At 44.4% G+C, this 22,490-nt stretch overlaps 1 protein-coding gene across 3 annotated transcripts in view; it reads left to right on the forward strand.

Moving 5' to 3' along the window:
• The first annotated feature begins 932 nt into the window (after positions 1-932).
• Positions 933-22,490, forward strand: part of ATP10A (ATPase phospholipid transporting 10A (putative)) — a 164,822-nt gene continuing 143,264 nt past the window's right edge. For 2 of the 3 annotated variants that reach the window (XR_012278505.1, XM_073664540.1), the window contains exon 1: positions 933-1,773. Coding sequence is in view for 2 of the 3 variants with exons in the window: in XM_073664540.1 (XP_073520641.1) it covers positions 1,307-1,773 (467 nt within the window). In the remaining variant the exon portion in view is untranslated. The remainder of the gene's footprint in view (positions 1,774-22,490) is intronic. The other variant, XM_073664541.1, reaches the window with a different exon arrangement.

Below are 22,490 nucleotides of genomic sequence, written 5' to 3' on the forward strand. Positions count from 1 at the left end.
ATCTAGCTGCTTCAGTATCTAGCTGCTTCAGTATCTAGCTGCTTCAGTATCCAGCTGCTTCAGTATCCAGCTGCTTCAGTATCTAGCTGCTTCAGTGTCCAGCTGCTTCAGTGTCCAGCTGCTTCAGTGTCTACCTGCGTCAGTAAAAAAAATGATGAGAAAAAAATGGAAGCAACTACGATGGCTCCTGAGAAAAAAATTGTAAAATTTCTCTTGGATGGTATCACCCTCACGTTTGTGTAAATGTAGCCTGAGGGTGTGTTCACACTGAGTCTTTTTGCTGAGTTTTCGGAGCAAAGGCGTTTTGAGGAGAATTTTAGAAAATTTACACTGTAAAAACGTAGCAGAAAGTGATGGTGTCCGATTTATTAACACTGGCGTTGTACGCCAAATGGAGAACATTTGTGGCATACCCTTTCATGGTCAGATGGGTGGGTGTAACCACGCCTCGTCCATGCTCCGTCCACCTTGGTGACGCTCGCTGTGATTGTCAGATAAAACGATTTAAAAAAATATCTGCAGCAAATTCAGAGTTGTACAAAAATTGTGAAACTTTTTAAGCAATTTTATGCAGCGTAAAGACCTCTATGAACTTTCACACTGGATCTACTTCTAGGGCGCTCACTAATAGCTTCTGCTGAGAACTCCCTACATTTGGGGCAGTTCTCCCCCGGGGTGATGGAAAACAGGGGCAATGGAGGAAGCTGAGCACTGGGACATTTTCATACAGTTTCTTCCTACTTGGATTTGTTACCTTTTACCTTATGTTCTGACATTTGTCACAAACTACCCAAAAAATATGGCTAAAAAAAAAACACAAAAAAATGCGGTGGTGATTCCCTCCTTGGTATAAGCCCACCCTGCCGGCAGCGCCCACCTCAGCAGGCGTGTACGTGCAGGCGGCAGGACACGTAGTGTCGCCCCGGAGATAACGCCGGTGTGTGCACAGTGACAGCCGTGTGCACAGTGACAGCTCGGCTCCTCCAGTGATAGGATAACCTCCCCCATCTTCCCAGTCAGGGCTGTGCTGGAGCGGAAGCTGGGCGGCCGGCTGCCATTGGTGACGAGGCCGCGCTCCGCTCACAGGGAGGACGAGGGCGGGACTTAGAGGAACACTCAAAAGTTTGGAGACGAAAGTTCAAAGCGGGAACCCGAAATATCAGAGGAAAAAAAAGCCCACGGGTGATGCGGCGGCCCCTCACGTCACATGCGGGAGGATGAGAGCCGGCCGGCCTGTGTCTGCAGCCGGACATGAGGGAGCACTAACTTGCCCACCGCCTGCCGAGTGCTCGTAGACTTGTGGAGGATGGAGGCGGCGGCCGGAGGAGACGGAGACCCCAAGTGCCAGGTGGCAAGAGAGGAGCAGGGCACAGTGAGGAGGAGGAGGAGGAAGAAGAAGCGGAGGAAAAGTAAGAAGGAAAACAAGGCGAGGACCGTCCGCTCCAGTCTGCTCTATGAGGCGACCGGCAAGACAGCGGCGGAGAACCCCAACCGGCAGTACGCGGGCAACTCCATCAAGACCACCAAGTACACGGCGCTCTCCTTCCTGCCCAAGAACCTGTTCGAGCAGTTCCACCGCCTGGCCAATGTCTACTTCGTGTTCATCGCCCTGCTCAACTTCGTGCCCGCGGTCAACGCTTTCAAGCCGGAGCTGGCACTGGCCCCGGTGCTCTTCATACTGGCGGTCACCGCCATCAAGGACCTGTGGGAAGATTATCGCCGCTACCGCTCCGACAAGGAGATCAATCATATGGACTGTCTGGTCTACAAGAGGTGAGTGGCGGCACTGGTCTCCTGGAGGTGCTTGGTGGTGACTGGTGGGGTACAGGTCTGTTGGCTGGAGATGATGATCATGTTGGTTATATTGGTCTGCTGGATGTGAGTGATGGGTGATGTTGATACCTGGTCTCTGTGGGTGGTAGTAGTAATAATAGTGGTGATACAATTCTTCTTGATATGAGCGGTGGTACTGGTCTGCTTGTGGGAGATGATGACTATAAGGGTAGACCAGTACCACCACTGTTATGACCATCTCCCACCTCTGATCTTCACTAAAGGTGAGTGGTGGGAATAATGGTGCTGCTGCTGGTCTACATTAGGCCAGTGGTGGGAATAATGGTGGTAGTGGTCTACATTAGGCCAGTGGTGGGAATAATGGTGGTAGTGGTCTACATTAGGCCAGTGGTGGGAATAATGGTGGTAGTGGTCTACATTAGGCCAGTGGTGGGAATAATGGTGGTAGTGGTCTACATTAGGCCAGTGGTGGGAATAATGGTGGTAGTGGTCTACATTAGGCCAGTGGTGGGAATAATGGTGGTAGTGGTCTACAATAGGCCAGTGGTGGGAATAATGGTGGTAGTGGTCTACAATAGGCCAGTGGTGGGAATAATGGTGGTAGTGGTCTACAATAGGCCAGTGGTGGGAATAATGGTGGTAGTGGTCTACAATAGGCCAGTGGTGGGAATAATGGTGGTAGTGGTCTACAATAGGCCAGTGGTGGGAATAATGGTGGTAGTGGTCTACAATAGGCGAGCGGTGGGAATAATGGTGGTAGTGGTCTACAATAGGCGAGCGGTGGGAATAATGGTGGTAGTGGTCTACAATAGGCGAGTGGTGGGAATAATGGTGCTGCTGCCGGTCTACATTAGGGCCAGTGGTGGGAATAATGGTGCTGCTGCCGGTCTACATTAGGGCCAGTGGTGGGAATAATGGTGCTGCTGCCGGTCTACATTAGGGCCAGTGGTGGGAATAATGGTGCTGCTGCCGGTTTACTGGAGGTGAGTACTGGGAGATGGGTGATGTTGAGAGCTGGTTGTTGGTGTACTGCTAGTTAGCGATGAGAGCTGAGTGATGTGACACTTCATGATTTCTTCTCATCTCATGTTGATTGTCAACATGTTGACCAGAAAATACCATCAGTATGTGTAATTAATCATTCATTACTGAATCCTGCACCTTGAACTCCCTCCACGATCCTCCCTTCTATGGGAGAAATTGTCCGTGATTCGCCTGCGCAGAAGATAAGAGACTAGTGTATTTCTTGATCTTCTGCGCAGGCATTGGCGAGTCACGGAGACTTTCTCCCATAGAAGGGAGGATCGTAGAGGGAGTTGCAGACGTGGGATTACAGCGCCGCCGCAACTGCATGTCACAGGACACTGACGTGCAGGTGAGGGGGGTACTATTATAATGAAGAGAGGAGGTGGGGATTCTTTCCGGGCCTGGAAAGAATCATTAACATAAAGATATAATATAAGATTTAAACACAAGACCATTAAATATGAGGCATGCATGTAGAAATGTTAATCTAGTCCTATCACCTGTATGCCCGTATTAATAGGTTATATAAGTCCCAGGGGGTGACAGATTCCCTTTAAAGGGGATCTTAGAGCAGGTTTTTGCTATGTAATTAAAGGACAGCAGGAGATGGCATCTGAGGCACTGAATTCAGCAATGTGTAATTTATTAGGCCATGTGCTTTTGTTTCCATACAATGAAGGTTTTATCACCAGGAGATAATCGTTGCTTGGACCACAGTGTATGGGAGCCCTGATCTGACCATGCCCCCTCCCCTGATTAGCAGCTTATTGTCAATAGACAGTGTACAAAGAAAGCTGTTGTGTGGGCAGTGTTAGCTTCATGAGCTCTGCTACATCTACTAAGAACTCTGATTGTGTCACAACTGTAAACTAAGTGACACATTCCTGGAGTCAGGCTCACTAGCCCTATATTATGCTACTCAGGTTAAATCACAAAAATCTGCTGAAAGATTCCCTTTAATACATATGTACACAGAACAGTCAGTAATTGTTCTGAGCGGGTAGGCGGCCATTGTTCTTTGCAGCACAGGTTCTGATAACAGAGGGATATGATGTCGAGAATGATTATCTTTTGGGAAAAGCAAAAGATGAATTCTCCTGACCAAGAAGCGCTTTGCTCGTTCATTGGATGATTGGCAGTCTATTTACAGTGCACGATTATTGAGAAATTAGAATCTCTAGGGTTGCTTTTTCTCAGTATAACACACATAAGCATGTGTATAAATGCACTTTAAGGTTACATTCCCTCTGTGAGTTTTTTGGTGAGTTTTTGACGTTGGAGATTTTCTGCATCTATTATGTAAGATGGGTTACTTGCATTTTTTTCAAAAATATATGCCGTGTCAAAAACTTATTGTGGGATCGTAGCCTAAGAGCCTACGAAGATCAGAGTTTCCTTAAATGAAATGTGTTCTCCTAAGAAATACTCTATCTACAAGCTGTCCTTTTAGGTCACATAACAAGATGGTGGTCCACTGTCTCCTCGCTCTTGTCATTCATCCTCTTTTTTGCTATTGACAAATGAGCTCATGTTTGTCTATGCAGGAGAGCCAGATTTTCACCTAGGAATACGACCCCTAGCTCTTAGTAGTGTTGTGTCCAAGAGACTTTCCTCATATCAATCATACGTGAATAACCTGTCATTTCGCATAAAATAAGTCGTGGGACAACCCCTTTTTAAAGCTTTCCTTTAAGGTCACCAAACACTATTGAGAACCACTGTATAAAGTTTCTGGAGAAGTTTCTGTACACTCTAGTGAGGCGTACAAGAGACCCAGACCTGCGTAGATTCCAGCTTGTCATGCTTTCTCAAATGGTTCTCAGCTGACATTCAGAGTTATTCACTGCATTGTGGAGCTCAGCTGTGCGGGGGTTAAATAGAAGCCCACCCTAGTCTGCCTCCATGTGAAATGGAAACAAAAAGCTACTTAGTAGAGTCTGCCACGTTTTTAGCCTTGCTTCTAAGTACTGTGCTTTCCATTCATAGGCGAAGGGGAGGGACATGGGCCGTGCCACCTCTTTCACCCCACACTCCCTAACCTTATTATTCTGTACTACTAGGGCCAGTCTGGGACAATGTTTGTTTTTTTTTAGTCTGGGGAGGGTCATTCATGGCCTTTGGTGGGAGTCATGTTCTCAGATGCCCAGCACGTGTAGGTTATTGTGTTGTGTCACTCCCATCCTGTCCTGACAATACACCGCTCTGCAAATCCTATAGCCTGCAGGCACCGCTCTGAGCCCTGTAATAACAAATGTACCTTTCCCTATTGTGTACGTACTCCTTGCTGTGGGAATGGGTGTGAGATACGGGACCTCACAGCACATCTGACATCTGCTTTAGATTGCTGTCCTGTATTTCAATGGAACATTTAGTTCTACACCCAGTATGCTGTCCGCGAGAGTGTGCCTGGGAGAGGCTCTCCGATCGCCAGCTCTTATAAATTCCATTTCCACTTGTTTGATCCAAATGAAACTTGGCAGTTTTGAGAGATTTTTCCAGCATCGTGAACGGTGGTGTTTAATGCATCAACAAAATCCTCTTGGAGCTGTGAGCTTGTCAAGTGCAAAGTGTTAATTAGCTACACATTACTGACTAGAAGCATCTTATGACTATCCATTGTGTAATGTTTTCTCAGTTACATTTTTATAATAATTGATTTCCGACTGATTTAGTGACCTATTTATTCCGGCTAGAGACCTAACAGTCAAATGGATGTGTTTTCAAACGTTGGGCTGATTCACGTCCATATACCGAATGTTCTTTCTTGTCGTTATTATGCCAGGGCTACATGGAGACTTTGGCCATGACAATTACCTGAAATTTGCTGGTGCTACATCCCGACGCTATAAACGCGAATGGGTTCACATTGCGACACTTACACAACGAGTCTCATAAAAACCAAGTGTGTTGTGTTTTTTGTTTTTTTTTCTTGCTTGTCGCAGTAGTGTAGACCCACAGTCATAACACAAGAGAATACAGGTGCATGAATTAGCCCTTTTATTAGGATTAAGTCCATCAACTGAAGCTCATTTAGAGGATATCCCGGACTTTAAAAAAGTGCCTAAGCACGAACTGGCTGGTAGTTGCTACCTACCTGTCTGTTGTGCCCGGTGCAGTTCTCCACTTGCACAGACTTCCACCAACTTCACTACAACAGAGCGGCAGTTTCTCTTCTTGTTGACAGGGCAGAACTGGTACTTTACAGCACTGGGGTCCTCATTTCAAATCCCACCAAGGACAACATCTGCAAGGAGTTTACGTGGGCTTCCTCCGGGTACATCGATTTCCTCCCACACTCCAAAGAAATACGGATAAAGAATGTAGATTATGATCGCTGTCACCATTGGGGCTCACAATGTCTGTAAAGCACTGGAAGTTAATGACGCTATGCCAGAAAGCTGAATAAATATATACACATTTTGTATCTCATATGACTTTTCAAATGAATGCCTAACCACATACATTAATACATGAGTCCACCAGAGAGAGAGCAATGTGCCTACCTTCAATTATATTGATCTGCCGCTACAATGTGCATGGAGGTTTTAATGAAATCGGAAGGTATGTTAACCATTAGTTGTGCAGTAGTCTTTACACACTACATTAAAGGGAAAAACTCTGTGAAACCACATGCTTAAATACCGGTGATGTTACCACAGTTTTGCAGTCCCCATTGGGAAGAAGAAAAATAAAATGTTTTCATTGCAGCTGTATAAAAATTGTGTATACCACATGGAGTATCTATTTTTTCATATCACAGAACTTGTTTGTGATAGATCTGCCATGCTCAGATTGGATGGAAGGTGTAGTCCTGCGCTAAGCATCTGGCCTCAGTAAGGTAGTGTGATGTGTGTCCCTTCTCTCCTCTGTTTCACTTCTTTGCTATTGATAATGACTTCTTTTTTTTTTTTTGTCTAGTGTTGATTGCAATTTGCAATTCTGTTAAGAGTGGAGACACTGTGGACTGAGGAGAAGAGACACCCATTGATTGTCTGGTTTATGTAAACAGGCTTATTGTCTCCTGCACAAACCTTGTTATCCTCCTGCAAAACATGAAACAGATATTAGTCTAATTGGTAGCTGTCACTGGTTAGATAACACAGTACAAAGATATATATTTTTCTGTAACTGGTTAGATAAGCAAAGATTGATCACTGTTTTAATAATAAAGGTTCCTCATACATGTTAATTAGCTGATGGCTCCTTTGGCCTCCATATCTCCTGATTACCCTATACACATGAACATTCAGCTCTGCCTAAATCAGGGGTGTCCAAACTTTTTTCTAAGAGTGCCAAATTTGATGAAGTGAACATGTGCGAGGGCCGATCATTTTGCTTGACATTCTTTGGACCATTAAAATGAATGCAAATAAACTTTTTTTGCAAAGTTTATTGAAAACGGCATACTTTTTATTTTGTGACTTGGATGACAAATCTAAACAGGTGTTTAATCAATCTGCCTTAAAGGGGTTAACCCAGACATACCCCCATTCTCACCCAGGAAGCCCCTCCCCGACTTGAGCATCGAAGCAGTTTATGCTCCAATGTCCTACTTTTGCCCTGCACTAAATTGCGCAGAGGAAAGGCATTTTCTGGAGTTCTAGTGACATACCCGGCTCTCCACGGGGCTGGCAGAAAGCCCAGTGACGTCACCGGCACTGATGGGCGGGCTTTATCACCAGTAAACCAGCTAGAGCAGCGCTAAAGCCTGCACATTAGAGCCGGTGAAGCCTCCTACCGGCAGTGTGTCATTGTAAATAGCACAGGGCAAGGGAGCACATCGGAGCATGAGATGCTTTGATGCCCATGGCAGGGGGGCTGCCTGGGTGAAAAAGGGGGTATGTCTGGGTTCTGAACTTGGACAACCCCTTTAATATAATAAAAACAGGAAACTGAGATATCTCAGGAACATTTTAAAGTACATTACACAAAGTAATGTAAGGTTGTCTGTCAACTTATAAGTTCAAAAAATGTGAACAGGAACATAACAGCAAGTATACATGTGTTCAAATATATAACTGTCTATCCAACTGACATTAATTGAGATTTTACAACATATTAATCTCAATTAAAAAAAAGAAACTAGCCTGCACTAATGTGAAGGGTGAAACTGGGATCTGGACTGCAGCACATAGACTAGGTCTGGTTCAATGGCCGTGGTTTTGATGCGCAAAATGTCACGCAGGTGAGAGTCACTTAGTCTTGTCCTCACGCGGTTCTTGTTAAAGTTCATAACAGAGAATGTCTTCTCACACAAATATGTTGAGCCAAACAAGCTCAGGGTTTTCTTAGCCAATGTTCGAATCTCTTGAAACCGGCTCTTATCCAGTTGGCGGTAAAAGTTAACAAGAGAGAGCTGTTGATGACGACTGCGTAACTCGCTGTCACAATGTAGCTCAATGAGCTCGAGCTGCAACTGATCAGGAGCATTGTCGGGGTCAACAGAGAATGGAGAGGAGAAAATGCTGATCTCCTTTTCAATAGCTGCAAAATCTTGAAAGCGCCGTTGAAACTCCCCAGCCAGAGATGTGATGTCTGCTGCATACCTGCTTATTTGCGCATGGATATCATCCTGTGGAAAACTGTTAATTATTTCCTGTAGCGCTGAAAAATGGATGGTATTGGGCGGTGTTTGTGACAACTGCCTTAGGAAAAGTTGCAGCTTTGTTCCAAAGGCTTTGAGGTGTGAATAAAGTTGGTTCACCGCTGCATCTTTGCCCTGAAGATTCATGTTCAGTACATTCAGATGCTTTGTTAGGTCGACTAGAAACCCCAAATCAGCCAGCCAAATTGGATCAGATAGTTCTCGCATCGTTTGTCCCTTTGTTTCCAAGAATTCTCCTATTTCCTTTCTGAGAGAGTAGAAACGTTGCAGTGCAGACCCCCGACTGAGCCATCTTACATCGTTATGATATGAAACATCTTCATATTCAGCCTGGATATCCAGTAGAAACTGTTTAAACTGGCGGTGGCACAGGGCTTTAGAGCGGATAAAATTAATGGTCTTTAGTACCGGTTTCATAACATGATCATATTGGAGATGTTTAGCACAGAGAACTTGTTGATGAATGATGCAATGAAGTTTAATAGCTTTGCCTCCTTCTTCGCTCACCTTGTTACAGATTAGGGTTGATAATCCACTTCGTTCACCAGTCATGGCAGGTGCCCCATCAGTAATAATCCCAGTAACTTTGTTCCAAGGCAGTTTCATGTCATCTATGGCAGAACTAACAGAATCAAATAAATCTTTCCCTCTTGTTTGATCCTTGAGGCTCTGGAGGTCAAGTAGCTCTTCAGTCACATTCATTTCATCGTCCACCCCTCTTAAAAAAATCAGCAACTGAGCCGTGTCAGATAGGTCCGTGCTTTCATCACAGGCTATTGAAAAGAAGTCAAAATCAGCTCCTTTTGACATTAACTGTCTCTTAATATCCGATGAAATTTCTTCAATTCTCCGTGCTACAGTGTTACGAGCCAGGCAAATGTTGGAAAACTCTTGCTTCTTCTCGGGACAGACATTCTCTACCATTTTCATAACACATTCTTTGATAAAGTCACCCTCTGCAAAAGATTTGCAATTTTTAGCAATTAACGCTGCCACCTCATAGCTCGCCTTTGTGGCATTTTCATTTGACTCACGGGCTCTTGTAAAAAATCGCTGTTGTGACAATAAAACAGCTTCAAGTTGCTTATACTTTTCACTTCGGTCGTGCCCTGTTAGCTTGTCGTATGTGCTATGTCTCGTCTGATAGTGTCGCTTGACATTAAATTCTTTATAAACAGCAACGGTCTCTTGGCATATCAGACAAACACAGTGATTCTTTATTTCAGTGAAAAAATATTCTACTTTCCACTTGTCCTGGAAGCGGCGGCCCTCACTGTCAACTTTTCGTTTCTTATTTGTAGTTGCCATTATAAAAATTGGCCAGAAGGGGAGAGATTAAAAGGCGCAGAGGGTGGAACAGCAAAAATAAGATACTGCTATATGCTTTATAACACAGGCAGAGAATAGCAAGCTGTGCAACAGTCGCACATCAGATAATGGAATTATAGCACAGTGACAGGCAGTCAGGGGTTAATGAAGGGTATGACAGCTTGCTACCACAAGCTTGTGTGAGAGCCCTGCTGGCCTAACCTTTCTGGAGGTGTAAGGTGGCGCAGGGACTTATATATAACTTAATATATATATTATTTAATTTTACACAACTAAGCTGAGGTCTTCAGCCTATCTGACCTCTGAACGTCTTACAACCCCTGGGGGCTGGAGATCTCGCACGTCGTGAGATCTTGGCTGGCCGGTTGCCGCCGCTCAGTACTCCGGCGCAGGGAGAAGGAAAGCCGAAATCTCGCGATGTCCGAGATTTCGGCTCTTCTCCCTGCGCCGGAGTACTGAGCGGCGGTGGCGACGAGAGCGGCGGTGGCGACGAGAGCGGCAGCGGCCGCAAGGTACATGCTGCTGGATACCTGGGGGCCTTATTAGTCCGGACCGCGGGCCGCAAATGGCCCGCGGGCCGGACTTTGGACATGCCTGGCCTAAATGTTCACTTGTTTTCAAAGGGTAGAGTGGAGAAAGCAGCTGACAATGGGTTCTGGCAGAGGCTTATCTCCCGAATAACAAAATGCTTGGGTGTTAAGGGGTTGTTTGGTCATAAGTTATTGATTACCTGTCCTAAACCTTTTTAGAGTAATGTCGGATGATATTGATAGGTTTTAATTTGTATGGGGGCAGCGGCTCACTGATGGTCTGGGGAGACGTCCATCGGGCACGTCCGGTTTTGGACTGCCATTTGCACTATTCTCCCGTATATGAGCCTCCAGCTGACATGTCAACCAGCGGCTTTTTCATAGAGGACACAGGAGAGCACTGAATAACGAGCACTACTGTGTATGGGAAAGTCGGCTGACAGCCATCTTATGTATATCACCAGCTTTAGGATGCAGACAATAGTTGGCTCCGGTCACCTTTAGCATCCTGCTGACTGCTGAAAACAGCTGATCGATGGGGATGCATGGTGTAGGATCAGGCAATATAAGCTCATGGGCTGAAAGTAAATCCACTGCTCAAAAAAATAAAGGGAACACTTAAACAACAGAATATAACTCCAAGTAAATCAAACTTCTGTGAAATCAAACTGTCCACTTAGGAAGCAACACTGATTGACAATCAATTTCACATGCTGTTGTGCAAATGGAATAGACAATAGATGGAAATTATTGGCAATTATCAAGACACCCTCAATAAAGGAGTGGTTCTGCAGGTGGGGATCACAGACCACATCTCAGTACCAATGCTTTCTGGCTGATGTTTTGGTCACTTTTTAATGTTGGCTGTGCTTTCACACTCATGGTAGCATGAGACAGACTCTACAACCCACAGAAGTTGCTCAGGTAGTGCAGCTCATCCAGGATGGCACATCAATGCGAGCTGTGGCAAGAAGGTTTGCTGTGTCTGTCAGCGTAGTGGCCAGAGGCTGGAGGCGCTACCAGGAGACAGGCCAGGACACCAGGAGACGTGGAGGGGGCCGTAGAAGGGCAACAACCCAGCAGCAGGACTGCTCCCTCCGCCTTTGTGCAAAGAGGAACAGGAGGAGCACTGCCAGAGCCCTGCAAAATGACCTCCAGCAGGCCACAAATGTGCATGTGTCTGCACAAACTGTTAGAAACCGACTCCATAAGGGTGGTATGAGGGCCTGACGTACACAGATGGGGGTTGTGCTCACAACCCAACACCGTGCAGGACGCTTGGCATTTGCCATAGAACACCAGGATTGGCAAAGTCGCCACTGCCGCCCTGTGCTCTTCACAGATGAAAGCAGATTCACACTGAGCACATGTTGCAGACGTGACAGAGTCTCGAGACGCTGTGGAGAGCGATCTGCTACCTGCAACATCCTTCAGCATGACCGGTTTGGCAGTGGGTCAGTAATGGTATGGGGTGGCATTTCTTTGGAGGGCCGCAGAGCCCTCCATGTACTCGCCAGAGGTAGCCTGACTGCCATTAGGTACCGAGATGAGATCCTCAGACCCCTTGTGAGACCATATGCTGGTGAGGTTGGCCCTGGGTTCCTCCTAATGCAGGACAATGCCAGACCTCATGTGGCTGGAGTGTGTCAGCAGTTCCTGCAAGATGAAGGCATTGAAGCTATGGACTGGCCCGCCCTTTCCCCAGACCTGAATCCGATTGAGCACATCTGGGACATCATGTCTCTCTCCATCCACCAACGTCACGTTGTACCACAGACTGTCCAGGAGTTGGCAGATGCTTTAGTTCAGGTCTGAGAGGAGATCCCACAGGAGACCATCCGCAACCTCATCAGGAGCATGCCCAGGCGTTGTAGGGAGGTCATACAGGCACGTGGAGGCCAAACACAATACTGAGCCTCATTTTGACTTGTTTTAAGGACATTACATCAAAGTTGGACCAGCCTGTAGTGTGTTTTTCCACTTTAATTTTGGGGGTGACTCCAAATCCAAGCCTCCATTGGTTAATACATTTGATTTCCATTGATGATTTTTGTGTGATTTTGTTGTCAGCACATTCAACTTTGTACAGAACAAAGTATTCAATGAGACTATTTCATTCATTCAGATCTAGGATGTGTTATTTGAGTGTTCCCTTTATTTTTTTGAGCAGTGTACATTGAACAGAGCTACACTGCAAAGTCCCATACAATATATAACAGCCACTGCCATGTACTACAGAATGGGTCCTATTTTTGTTGAACAAAACTCTTGCCCTCATAGTCGTGTATGTATGTGTTTTTTTTTTTCTTTTGTTTTGTTTTTTTTCTTCACTGCCTTATCGACATATAGATTTCCACCAATCATGCTGACTATAGAACTTGCTAATAGTACAGTACTGCTCTGTTTTTTTTCAACTCCACTTATTTATTTCTCCTTACTTGCATAGTGCCATCATATTCCGCAGGTCTTTACAGATGTTATCACTGTCCACATTGGGGCTCACAGTCTAAATACTCTAGTATGTCTTTGGAGTGTGGGAGGCAGGGCTGTGGAGTCAGTAAGCCAAACCACCAACTCCAACTCCTCAATTTCCCGGACTCCATGACATGTATAGGACATTTCACAACTTTCCCAAATTCTTATGAAAAAATTTACAGCATATCCTGCATTGTAGTGCTGTACCCAATGTATTATGTATTTTAGGAGTCAGTCCATTTTTTTACTGACTCTAACACCGACTCCACCAAAATGGACACAGACTCAGCCCGGGTGGGAGGGAACTTTTGCAACCATGGGGAGATCATACAAACTCATTACTGATCTTGCCCTTGGTGGGATTTGAATTGGTGACCCTACAAAGCTAAAGTGCCAACCACTGAGCCATGATGGTGCTTCTGAAGCTTTCTGGACTGCCTGTGCATATATCCAGTCCCATGAGTTTCCTATAATACTGCCCATACCTCTTTTTCTTTTTTTCTTGCCTTTTCTACTTTTGCCATTTAGTCTCCAGTCTGCATTCCCTACACCACTGTGACCCTGCTTGTATAATCACTCAGCTTCTTTTTAGGTCCGTCTTCTAGTCTATAACAAGTCCCCTTTTGGGCTCCCACTCTACTCTCCCCTGCCTACACTTCATCCTGAATGTTACCCAATCATGTGTAATAGAATCTTGATAATGGATCAGTATGTCCTTCTTTTTTATGGATAATCTTTAAAAAGAATAGTTCAAAATCAGAGACTTGGTAAGATTGTTTTACAGCGAACATTTTCATCCCATACTGCACTAGTCGTGGGGCGCCTCAAACTGTTGTGCATCAGACTGCTGTATAATTGTTTTTTACTTGGGCTGTTGACTAATACAATTTTGAATAATGGAATTTTACTGCTAGATAAATTGTTTTTTGAACTATTGATAGCAAAAAAGAGTTAAAAATTTAAGTAATTTGATAAATTATCCATGATCCACCACAATGTTACAGTAAACATTGCTGATGTCACTGCTGTAGAAGTGACCCGGATCACCGAGGGCCAATAGTGATGGAATCGTGGACTACGTCGTGATGGCGAACAGGTGAGGCATATGGTTGTTTTTTATTCAGAAGATTGAGGGAGTCGGGGACTGAGCATACAATAAAAAAAAAAATTGTTTTAACCCCTTTCTGACGTGGTCAGTAATAGTACGCACCACTTCGGAAAGGCCGGTTCAGCTGGGGCTCCGGTGGTGAGCCCGCAATTAACCCGGGCATATGTCAGCTGATTCTTACAGCTGACATGTGCCCGCAACAGCCATGGGTGGATTCGCGATCCACCCGCGGCTGTTAACCAGCTAAATGCCGCTGTCAATCTTTGACAGCGTCATTTAACAGCACCGCGCCGGAAGCGCGTCACTGACCTTGTCACATGATCGCAGGTCACTGATGGGTGGGCATGGCAAACCGGGGTCTGCAGCAGACCCCTGTGGTTGTCATGTAAAGATTGCTATGAGCGCCACCTAGTGGTCTGCGCTCATAGCACATGAGCATTTCTACTGCATACTGGCGATCTGCTCATCGCAGGTATGCAGTACAAGCAATCAGAAAACTGCAGCTTCTAGTCTCCTATAGAGACTATTAGGCTGAGTTCACACGATGCGTATTTCATGCGTTTCCGCGGCGTTTTTGCAGTTGCGTAAATGCCGCGGAAACGCATGAAAAACGCATGGTAGAAGGGAAGCAATGTTCCCCAATGGAAATCCGCATGTGCTGTGCCCATGATGCGGATTTTTCCGCAGCGTGAACGCTGCGGTCAAAAATCCGCAGCATGTCAATTAATTTTGCGGAAACGCGGCGATTTCGCCGCCATTGGCTTGCATTAGAACGCGCCAATTCCGCAAGACTGCATCTGTACTTGCGCTATTGGCGCGTTCTAATATGCGGATGGTACCCGAGTGTGGAGGAGAGGAGAGTCTCATCCACACCCAGGTACCATTAAAAAAGCTGTAAAAAAAGAATAAAATAAAAAATAAATGTATACTTACCTTCTGTCGGCCCGCGTAGCACTCCCGCTTGGTTCCCGGCACTTGCAGTGAGTTGTAGGACCTGCGCTGACGTCAGAGTCATGTGACGGGTCACGTGACGCTGACGTCGGCAGGTCTTTCAATTCAAAGTTGCCGGCAGCCGGGAACTTTGTAAAGCAGGACAGCGCGGGCCATCGGAGGTAAGTATATACACTCTCTCGGGTCACGCTATATAAATCCATGCTGTTTGCATGGATTTATACAGTGTGACCTAGTTGTCAAGCACTTTCCAGGTGATGCTAAAATCGCCTGGAAAGCGCTTGTCAATCTGCATGCGGAAACTCATGTGAATCTGCATGTGGATCCGCATGTATTCTGCAGGAAAAACGCATGCACAATCTGCATGCGTTTTTTCTGCCAGGGAGATGCAGAAATGATGCAGAAATTTTCTGCTTCATTTCTGCATCGTGTGCACATACCCTTAGGCTATGTGCCCACGTTGCGGAAATGAAGCAGAAAATTTCTGCTTCATTTCCGCATGTCCTCTCCCGGAAAAACGCGTGCGGAATTCCGCACGCGTTTATCGCGCGTTTTTCACGCGTTTTCGACATGCAGAATTGCCTTGCGTTTTTTCATGCATTGAATAAGGCAATTCCGCATGCGGAAACGCAAAATTAATGAACATGCTGCGGATTTTTGAACCCAGCATAAACGCTGCGGAAAAATCCTCAGCATGGGCATAGAACTTGCGGACCATGGGGTGCGGATTAGCAAGCGTTTTACAAGCGTTTATGCTGCGTAAAATCCGCATCAAAAACGCTTGTAATCCGCAACGTGGGCACGCAGCCTTAAAGCATAGACAAAGAGTGATTTAAAAAAAAAAACAACAAAAAAAACCCCCCACACATATTTGGTATCGCCGCGTTCAGAATCGCCCGATCTATCAATATAAAAAAGAGAATTAATCCGATCAGTAAACGGCGTAACGAGAAAAAAATTCCAAACGCCAGAATTACGGGTTTTTTTTGGTCTCCGCAGCATTGCAGTAAAATGCAATAACGGGCGATCAAAACATCGGATTTATCCCAAAATGGTATCAATAAAAGTCATCTTTGCGCGCAAAAAATAAGCCCCAGATCACGAAAAATGGAGACGCTACGGGTCTCGGAAAATGGCGCTTTTTTTTTTTTTTACCACTTAAATAAAAAAGGACCTATACATGTTTGGTGTCTATAAACTCGTAATGACCTGGAGAATAATCATGGCAGGTCCGTTTTAGCATTCAGTGAGCGTGTTAAAACAAAACAAAAAAAAAAACGGCCTCCATTACTAACCTGGGCTTCACTTCAGCCGTCAATGCAAGGCTAACGTGAACCCCAACCCCATTACTCCACTCGCCACCGCTACAGGGCAGTGGGAAGAACGCAGGATGCGCCATTTCTGGGACTGCTGAGGGGTGATATTATTAGCCGCAGAGGGCCCATCCATGCCCCTTCCCTGGCTATTAATATGAGCCCACAGCTGTTTGTTTAGCCTTTACTAGCTAGATTACAGGGGGACCCCAGAAAAAAATTGACGTAGGGTCCCCCTATAAAATCTATTTTTTTTCTGAGGTCCCCCTGTAATTTAGCCAGTAAAGGCTAAGGAAACAGCTGTGGGCTGTTATTAATAGCTAATGGCCCCTTTCCCGGCTACTAATATCAGTCTCCAGCGGTCGGCTTTACTTCTGCTGGTTATAAAATGACCCTGGAGCCCACACCATTTTTTATTTTATTTATTTCTTTATTTAATTTTAGGCTCTGTGCCCACGATCCGGACGTAGCAGCGCTTTGGACGCATATTTTTGCTGCGTCCAAAACATTGCATTCTATTGAACGCAGGTAAATCCGCATGTGTTCACTAAACCATTCGGATTTATCGCATTCAATACATTCTAGTGGTCAAATTTCTGTTGCAGAGACCAGCGACTCCGCAAGAGGATTTGACATGCTGCGGTCCTGAATGACGCACAGCATGTCAGTGTCCACGGGTGATCCGCAGCCTCTGATGCACACATAGTGGACATGGGATTTCTAGAGATCCCATCCACTGTGCTGTAACATCTGTATTCTGCGGGTTTGACGCTGTATAAACACGCAGCGTCAAACCTGCAGCGGCTCCTGACCATGGCCACGTACCCAAACTCACCCGCAGCATGTCAATTTCTGTAGCGGACACACTAGTCTCCGCTGCATATTTTGACCAATTGAAGTGTCATTATATGCGGTGGATTCACATGTACCGACAACAAAAGTGCGGCATTAGAACACCACGTTTTGGATGCAGCAAAAATACGTTGCGTCCAAAGCACGGTGTTGAGTTCTGATCGAGGGGACATAGCGGTTAACGAAACAGCAGTGAGCTGTTAATAATAGCCAGGGACCATATTTGCCTAATTGCACCTTCCTAGGCTAAAAATAGCAGCTCACAGCTGACCCCAGAAATTACATGAATGGGAATGCTAATGAGGATTTGGTATATGGGATTAGCTGACACCTTGCTCTTTTGTTTGGTGATGACAAGGTGTCAATCAGACCCTTTCATCACCAAACCTAATTAAAGTAAAGAGTTAAATAAACACACAGGCACAGAGTAAACACTTTATTTGAATAACAACAGACTCTTTCTTTAATCGTTTAAATTGACCAATATACTCACCCCAGTTCTGACGGTAATCCAAGGGGTAAAATCAACTTTCCACCAAATTAACTTTATTGAGCTGCAAAAAGCATTCATTACAAAAAACGCTGCATTACCGCGCTGTTTTTCCACAGTGTTTTTCCTGCCAAGGAGATGTAGAAATGCTGCACAAATTTCTGCTTCCAATCCTGAACGTGTGCACATGGCCTTAGGATATAAAAATGGTCCAAATTCTGAACATCTCATGCAGCACTGTTCAATCATCCAAAAATGGAAGGCGATTGGCACAACTTCAAACATACTAACTCATGGCCATCCATCTAAACTGACATCCTAAGCAAGGAGAGCACTAATTAGAGAAGCAACCAGAAGGCCCATGGTCACTTTGGAGAAACTGCAGAGATCCACAGCTCAGGTGGGAGAATCTGTCAACAGGACAACTATTAGTCTTATACTTCACAAATCTGACCTTCGTGGAAGAGTAGCAAGAAGAAAGCCATTTTTGAAAGCAACCCACAAGAAGTCCTGTTTGCAGTTTGTATAAAGCCATGTAGGGGACATAGCTAGCATGTGGAAAAAGGTGCTCTGGTCAGATGACACCAAAGTAGAACTTTTTGGGCTAAATGTAAAACGCTGTGTGTGTGGTGGAAAATTTACACTGCACGTTACCCTGAAAACACCAACCCCACTGTCAAACATGGTGATGGCAGCATCATGCTGTGGGGATGTTTTTCTTCAGCAGGGACAGGGAAGCTTGTCAGAGTTGATGGATAGATGGATGGAGCTAAATACAGGGCAGTCCTAGAAGAAAACCTGTTAGAGGCTACAAAAGACTTGAGACTGGAGCGTAGGTTCACCTTCCAGCAGGACGACCCTAAATATACTGCCAGAGCTACAATGGAACGGTTTAGCTCAAAGCATATTTATGTGTATGAATGTCACAGTCCAGACCTAAATCCCATTGAGAATCTGTGGCAAGACTTGAAAATTGCTGCTCACAGACCATCCAATCTCACTGAGCTAGAGCTAGTTTGCAAAGAAGAATGAGCAAAAAGTTCAACCTCTAGATGTGCAAAGCTGGGAGAGACATACCCCAAAAGACTTGCAGTGAAAGGTGGTCCTACAACTCAGGGGGGCTGAATATAAATGCACGTCACAATTTTTGATTTATATTTTTAAAAGCTTTAGAAAGCCATGCTTTTCCTTTTACACTTCACAAATAATTGCTACTTTGTGTTGGAAGAATCTCCTAAAGTATCAACAAAATACACTTGTGTTGTAGATGTAATGTGAACAATTGTGTAAAAGCTCATGGGGTGTAAATACTTTTTCAAGGCACTTTGTGTATTTTGTTATATAGAAATCACATGTACAAATGAATATACTGTAGATAAATTTAAAGTGCTAGATAGTCGGGATACGCCCAAGTGCCAATCGAAAAAATACGGTATTTATTAGTATACAGATACTGTAATATACTGAACCCATAACATGAAATCACAGAGTGAGATCAAATAGTGGAGATGTGAGGGATGAGACTGCATGCTTATCGCTGCTCAGGGCAGCTTCATCAGGGAAAAATATAAAAAAGAAAAAAACAAGGATATATAATCAAAGTAAAAATTAATTCCTGGTGAGAATCTATTGGGTGAAGATGAACGTCAACATTATGCATTTACTGGAAAAATTATATTGCCAGTGACCCGATGAGCACCTGCGTGAACAAGCTGGGCATGTCAGTTGGTTTCCTTATGGAAGATGGTGGATGCCCCATATTTATGCGCATGCATCAAGAAGGCGAGTATAACTGGTATGTGTTCCTGATATAAAATGCAAAATGCTGCGCATGAGAAAATGCAGCACTGCATATGCCCAGCATGATGAGATCTAATGTGTGCGCATACGGTTATCATATGATTGCATGAATCCGCATAGTCTAAAGTTGCATCAGAATATATTGTATCACCGTGAACTCCTAAATATGCATGATGACAAAATAAATGAACACTGCAAATATGGATATACATCGATCTATATAATGGCATCTGTTGACTATAATGAAAGCAAAAGGCCACACGCATCATAGAAATCTAAAATAGATTATATACAGTATGTGGGGGTATTTCATTTGTGAAAAATCCAAGAAGCAAAAGTGTGCACACAAAAGGTGTTGTGTATGCCCAGCCTAATTAGATCTGACATTATATGCATGTGCCATGAAACCAGATAATCGCATGAAACCATATAGTAAGTATAATAGAATTGCATGAATATGTATAAAAAAAGAAACCGGTGAATGCATGGTAACAAGCTAAATGTGAAAATCTTCATAGGAGACCGTGATCAGGACTGTGAACTATAATACTAAAGTATTGCAGTATATTGTACAGGTAATCTCCGGTTAAGACCCCTAAGGGCACTTAAAATTTGTAAAAAAGTATTGGAATCACATCAACTCCCGTTTCACAGTTTAGAAATGAACAAATGTAAAAAATCAAGTTTGTTTTATTTTTAATATATACTTTTAGCTTTCTTAAAAGACCCATTTTATCTAAATATAAAATTGTTTAATTCGCACCTAAGTACCTGCACATTAGTTCTGTAAATGTCGTAAAAGAAAAAAATTGGAACTCCCAATTTTTTTTTTTTTTCGCACTGCCCGCAAAGAAAATTATTCAAGCCGCCATAATCGTACTGACCCAGTAGAAGCATACTGCCAGGTCATTTTTACTGCACAATGAATGCTATTAAAACAAAAAAACAATGGAATTATAAAATAGTTTCAACCCACTTGGGGGGGGATTCTTATTTTTCAGAATGTTAAATAAGAAAATTAATGGTATCATTCAAAACTACAGCTTGTCCCACAAAAAATACAGTCCCTCATATAGCGATATTGTCAGATAAATAAAATTAGTTATTGCTTTTGGAAGAAGGAAGGGGGGGGTAGGAAACAAAAGCGAAAAACCACACTGTCATTAAGGAGTTGATAGAAAAAAAGTCTATGGAGAAGTGGAGGACCCCCATAAAGACGAGACTCTATCTGTATCACAAGGTAATGCCACCTGGAGTGAATGAATGGAAGGGCCATTCAAATCTTGTTATACAGTGTGTTGTCAATACAAGATAACAAGGGGAGCATTTACACTAGTTACATGGATAGGTAATTAACCTGCTCACAGAACGCTGATAAAGAAACAACAAAAAGAAAGCCAGCTGGAGCTTCCAATAGAAAAGGAATATAAAACATGAGGTGATTGAGTCGTGGAGTCAGTCTGTGTCCATTTTGTTGGAGTTGGAATAAAATAGACCGACTCAGACTCCTAAAATATAGAATAAATTGGGTACAATAGTACAATGCAGGATGTGCTGTAAATATTTTCAGAAGAATTTGGGAAAGTTATAAAATGTTCTGTTCCTGATCTAAGAATTTAGGCTTTTAGTTGAATCTGTGCTGCACTTTATGTACATGCTGAGTAGTGAGGCCGTGAGATGAATCTGTGCTGCACTTTATGTATACGCTCAGTAGTGAGGCCGTGAGATGAATCTGTGCTGCACTTGATGTACACGCTCAGTAGTGAGATGAATCTGTGCTGCACTTTATGTACATGCTCAGTAGTGAGGCCGTGAGATGAATCTGTGCTGCACTTTATGTACATGCTCAGTAGTGAGGCCGTGAGATGAATCTGTGCTGCACTTTATGCACATGCTCAGTAGTGAGGCCGTGAGATGAATCTGTGCTGCACTTTATGTATACGCTCAGTAGTGAGGCCGTGAGATGAATCTGTGCTGCACTTGATGTACACGCTCAGTAGTGAGATGAATCTGTGCTGCACTTTATGTACACGCTCGGTAGTGAGGCCGTGAGATGAATCTGTGCTGCACTTTATGTACATGCTGAGTAGTGAGGCCGTGAGATGAATCTGTGCTGCACTTTATGTACATGCTCAGTAGTGAGGCCGTGAGATGAATCTGTGCTGCACTTTATGTACACGCTCAGTAGTGAGGCTGTGAGATGAATCTGTGCTGCACTTTATATACACGCTCAGTAGTGAGGCCGTGAGATGAATCTGTGCTGCACTTTATGTACATGCTCAGTAGTGAGGCAGTGAGATGAATCTGTGCTGCACTTTATGTACATGCTCAGTAGTGAGGCCGTGAGATGAATCTGTGCTGCACTTTATGTATACGCTCAGTAGTGAGGCCGTGAGATGAATCTGTGCTGCACTTGATGTACACGCTCAGTAGTGAGATGAATCTGTGCTGCACTTTATGTACATGCTCAGTAGTGAGGCAGTGAGATGAATCTGTGCTGCACTTTATGTACATGCTCAGTAGTGAGGCCGTGAGATGAATCTGTGCTGCACTTTATGTACATGCTCAGTAGTGAGGCAGTGAGATGAATCTGTGCTGCACTTTATGTACATGCTCAGTAGTGAGGCAGTGAGATGAATCTGTGCTGCACTGTATGTACACGCTCAGTAGTGAGGCCGTGAGATGAATCTGTGCTGCACTTTATGTACACGCTCAGTAGTGAGGCCGTGAGATGAATCTGTGCTGCACTTTATATACACGCTCAGTAGTGAGGCCGTGAGATGAATCTGTGCTGCACTTTATGTACACGCTCAGTAGTGAGATGAATCTGTGCTGCACTTTATGTACACGCTCAGTAGTGAGGCCGTGAGATGAATCTGTGCTGCACTTTATGTACACGCTCAGTAGTGAGGCCGTGAGATGAATCTGTGCTGCACTTTATGTACATGCTCAGTAGTGAGGCCGTGAGATGAATCTGTGCTGCACTTTATGTACATCCTGAGTAGTGAGGCCGTGAGATGAATCCGTGCTGCACTTTATGTACATCCTGAGTAGTGAGGCCGTGAGATGAATCTGTGCTGCACTTTATGTACACGCTCAGTAGTGAGGCTGTGAGATGAATCTGTGCTGCACTTTATATACACGCTCAGTAGTGAGGCCGTGAGATGAATCTGTGCTGCACTTTATGTACATGCTCAGTAGTGAGGCAGTGAGATGA

This window comes from Phyllobates terribilis, unplaced genomic scaffold (assembly GCF_046119375.1).
Source record: "Phyllobates terribilis strain yellow unplaced genomic scaffold, ASM4611937v1 Scaffold_2__4_contigs__length_985480577, whole genome shotgun sequence".
NCBI lineage: Eukaryota > Metazoa > Chordata > Amphibia > Anura > Dendrobatidae > Phyllobates > Phyllobates terribilis.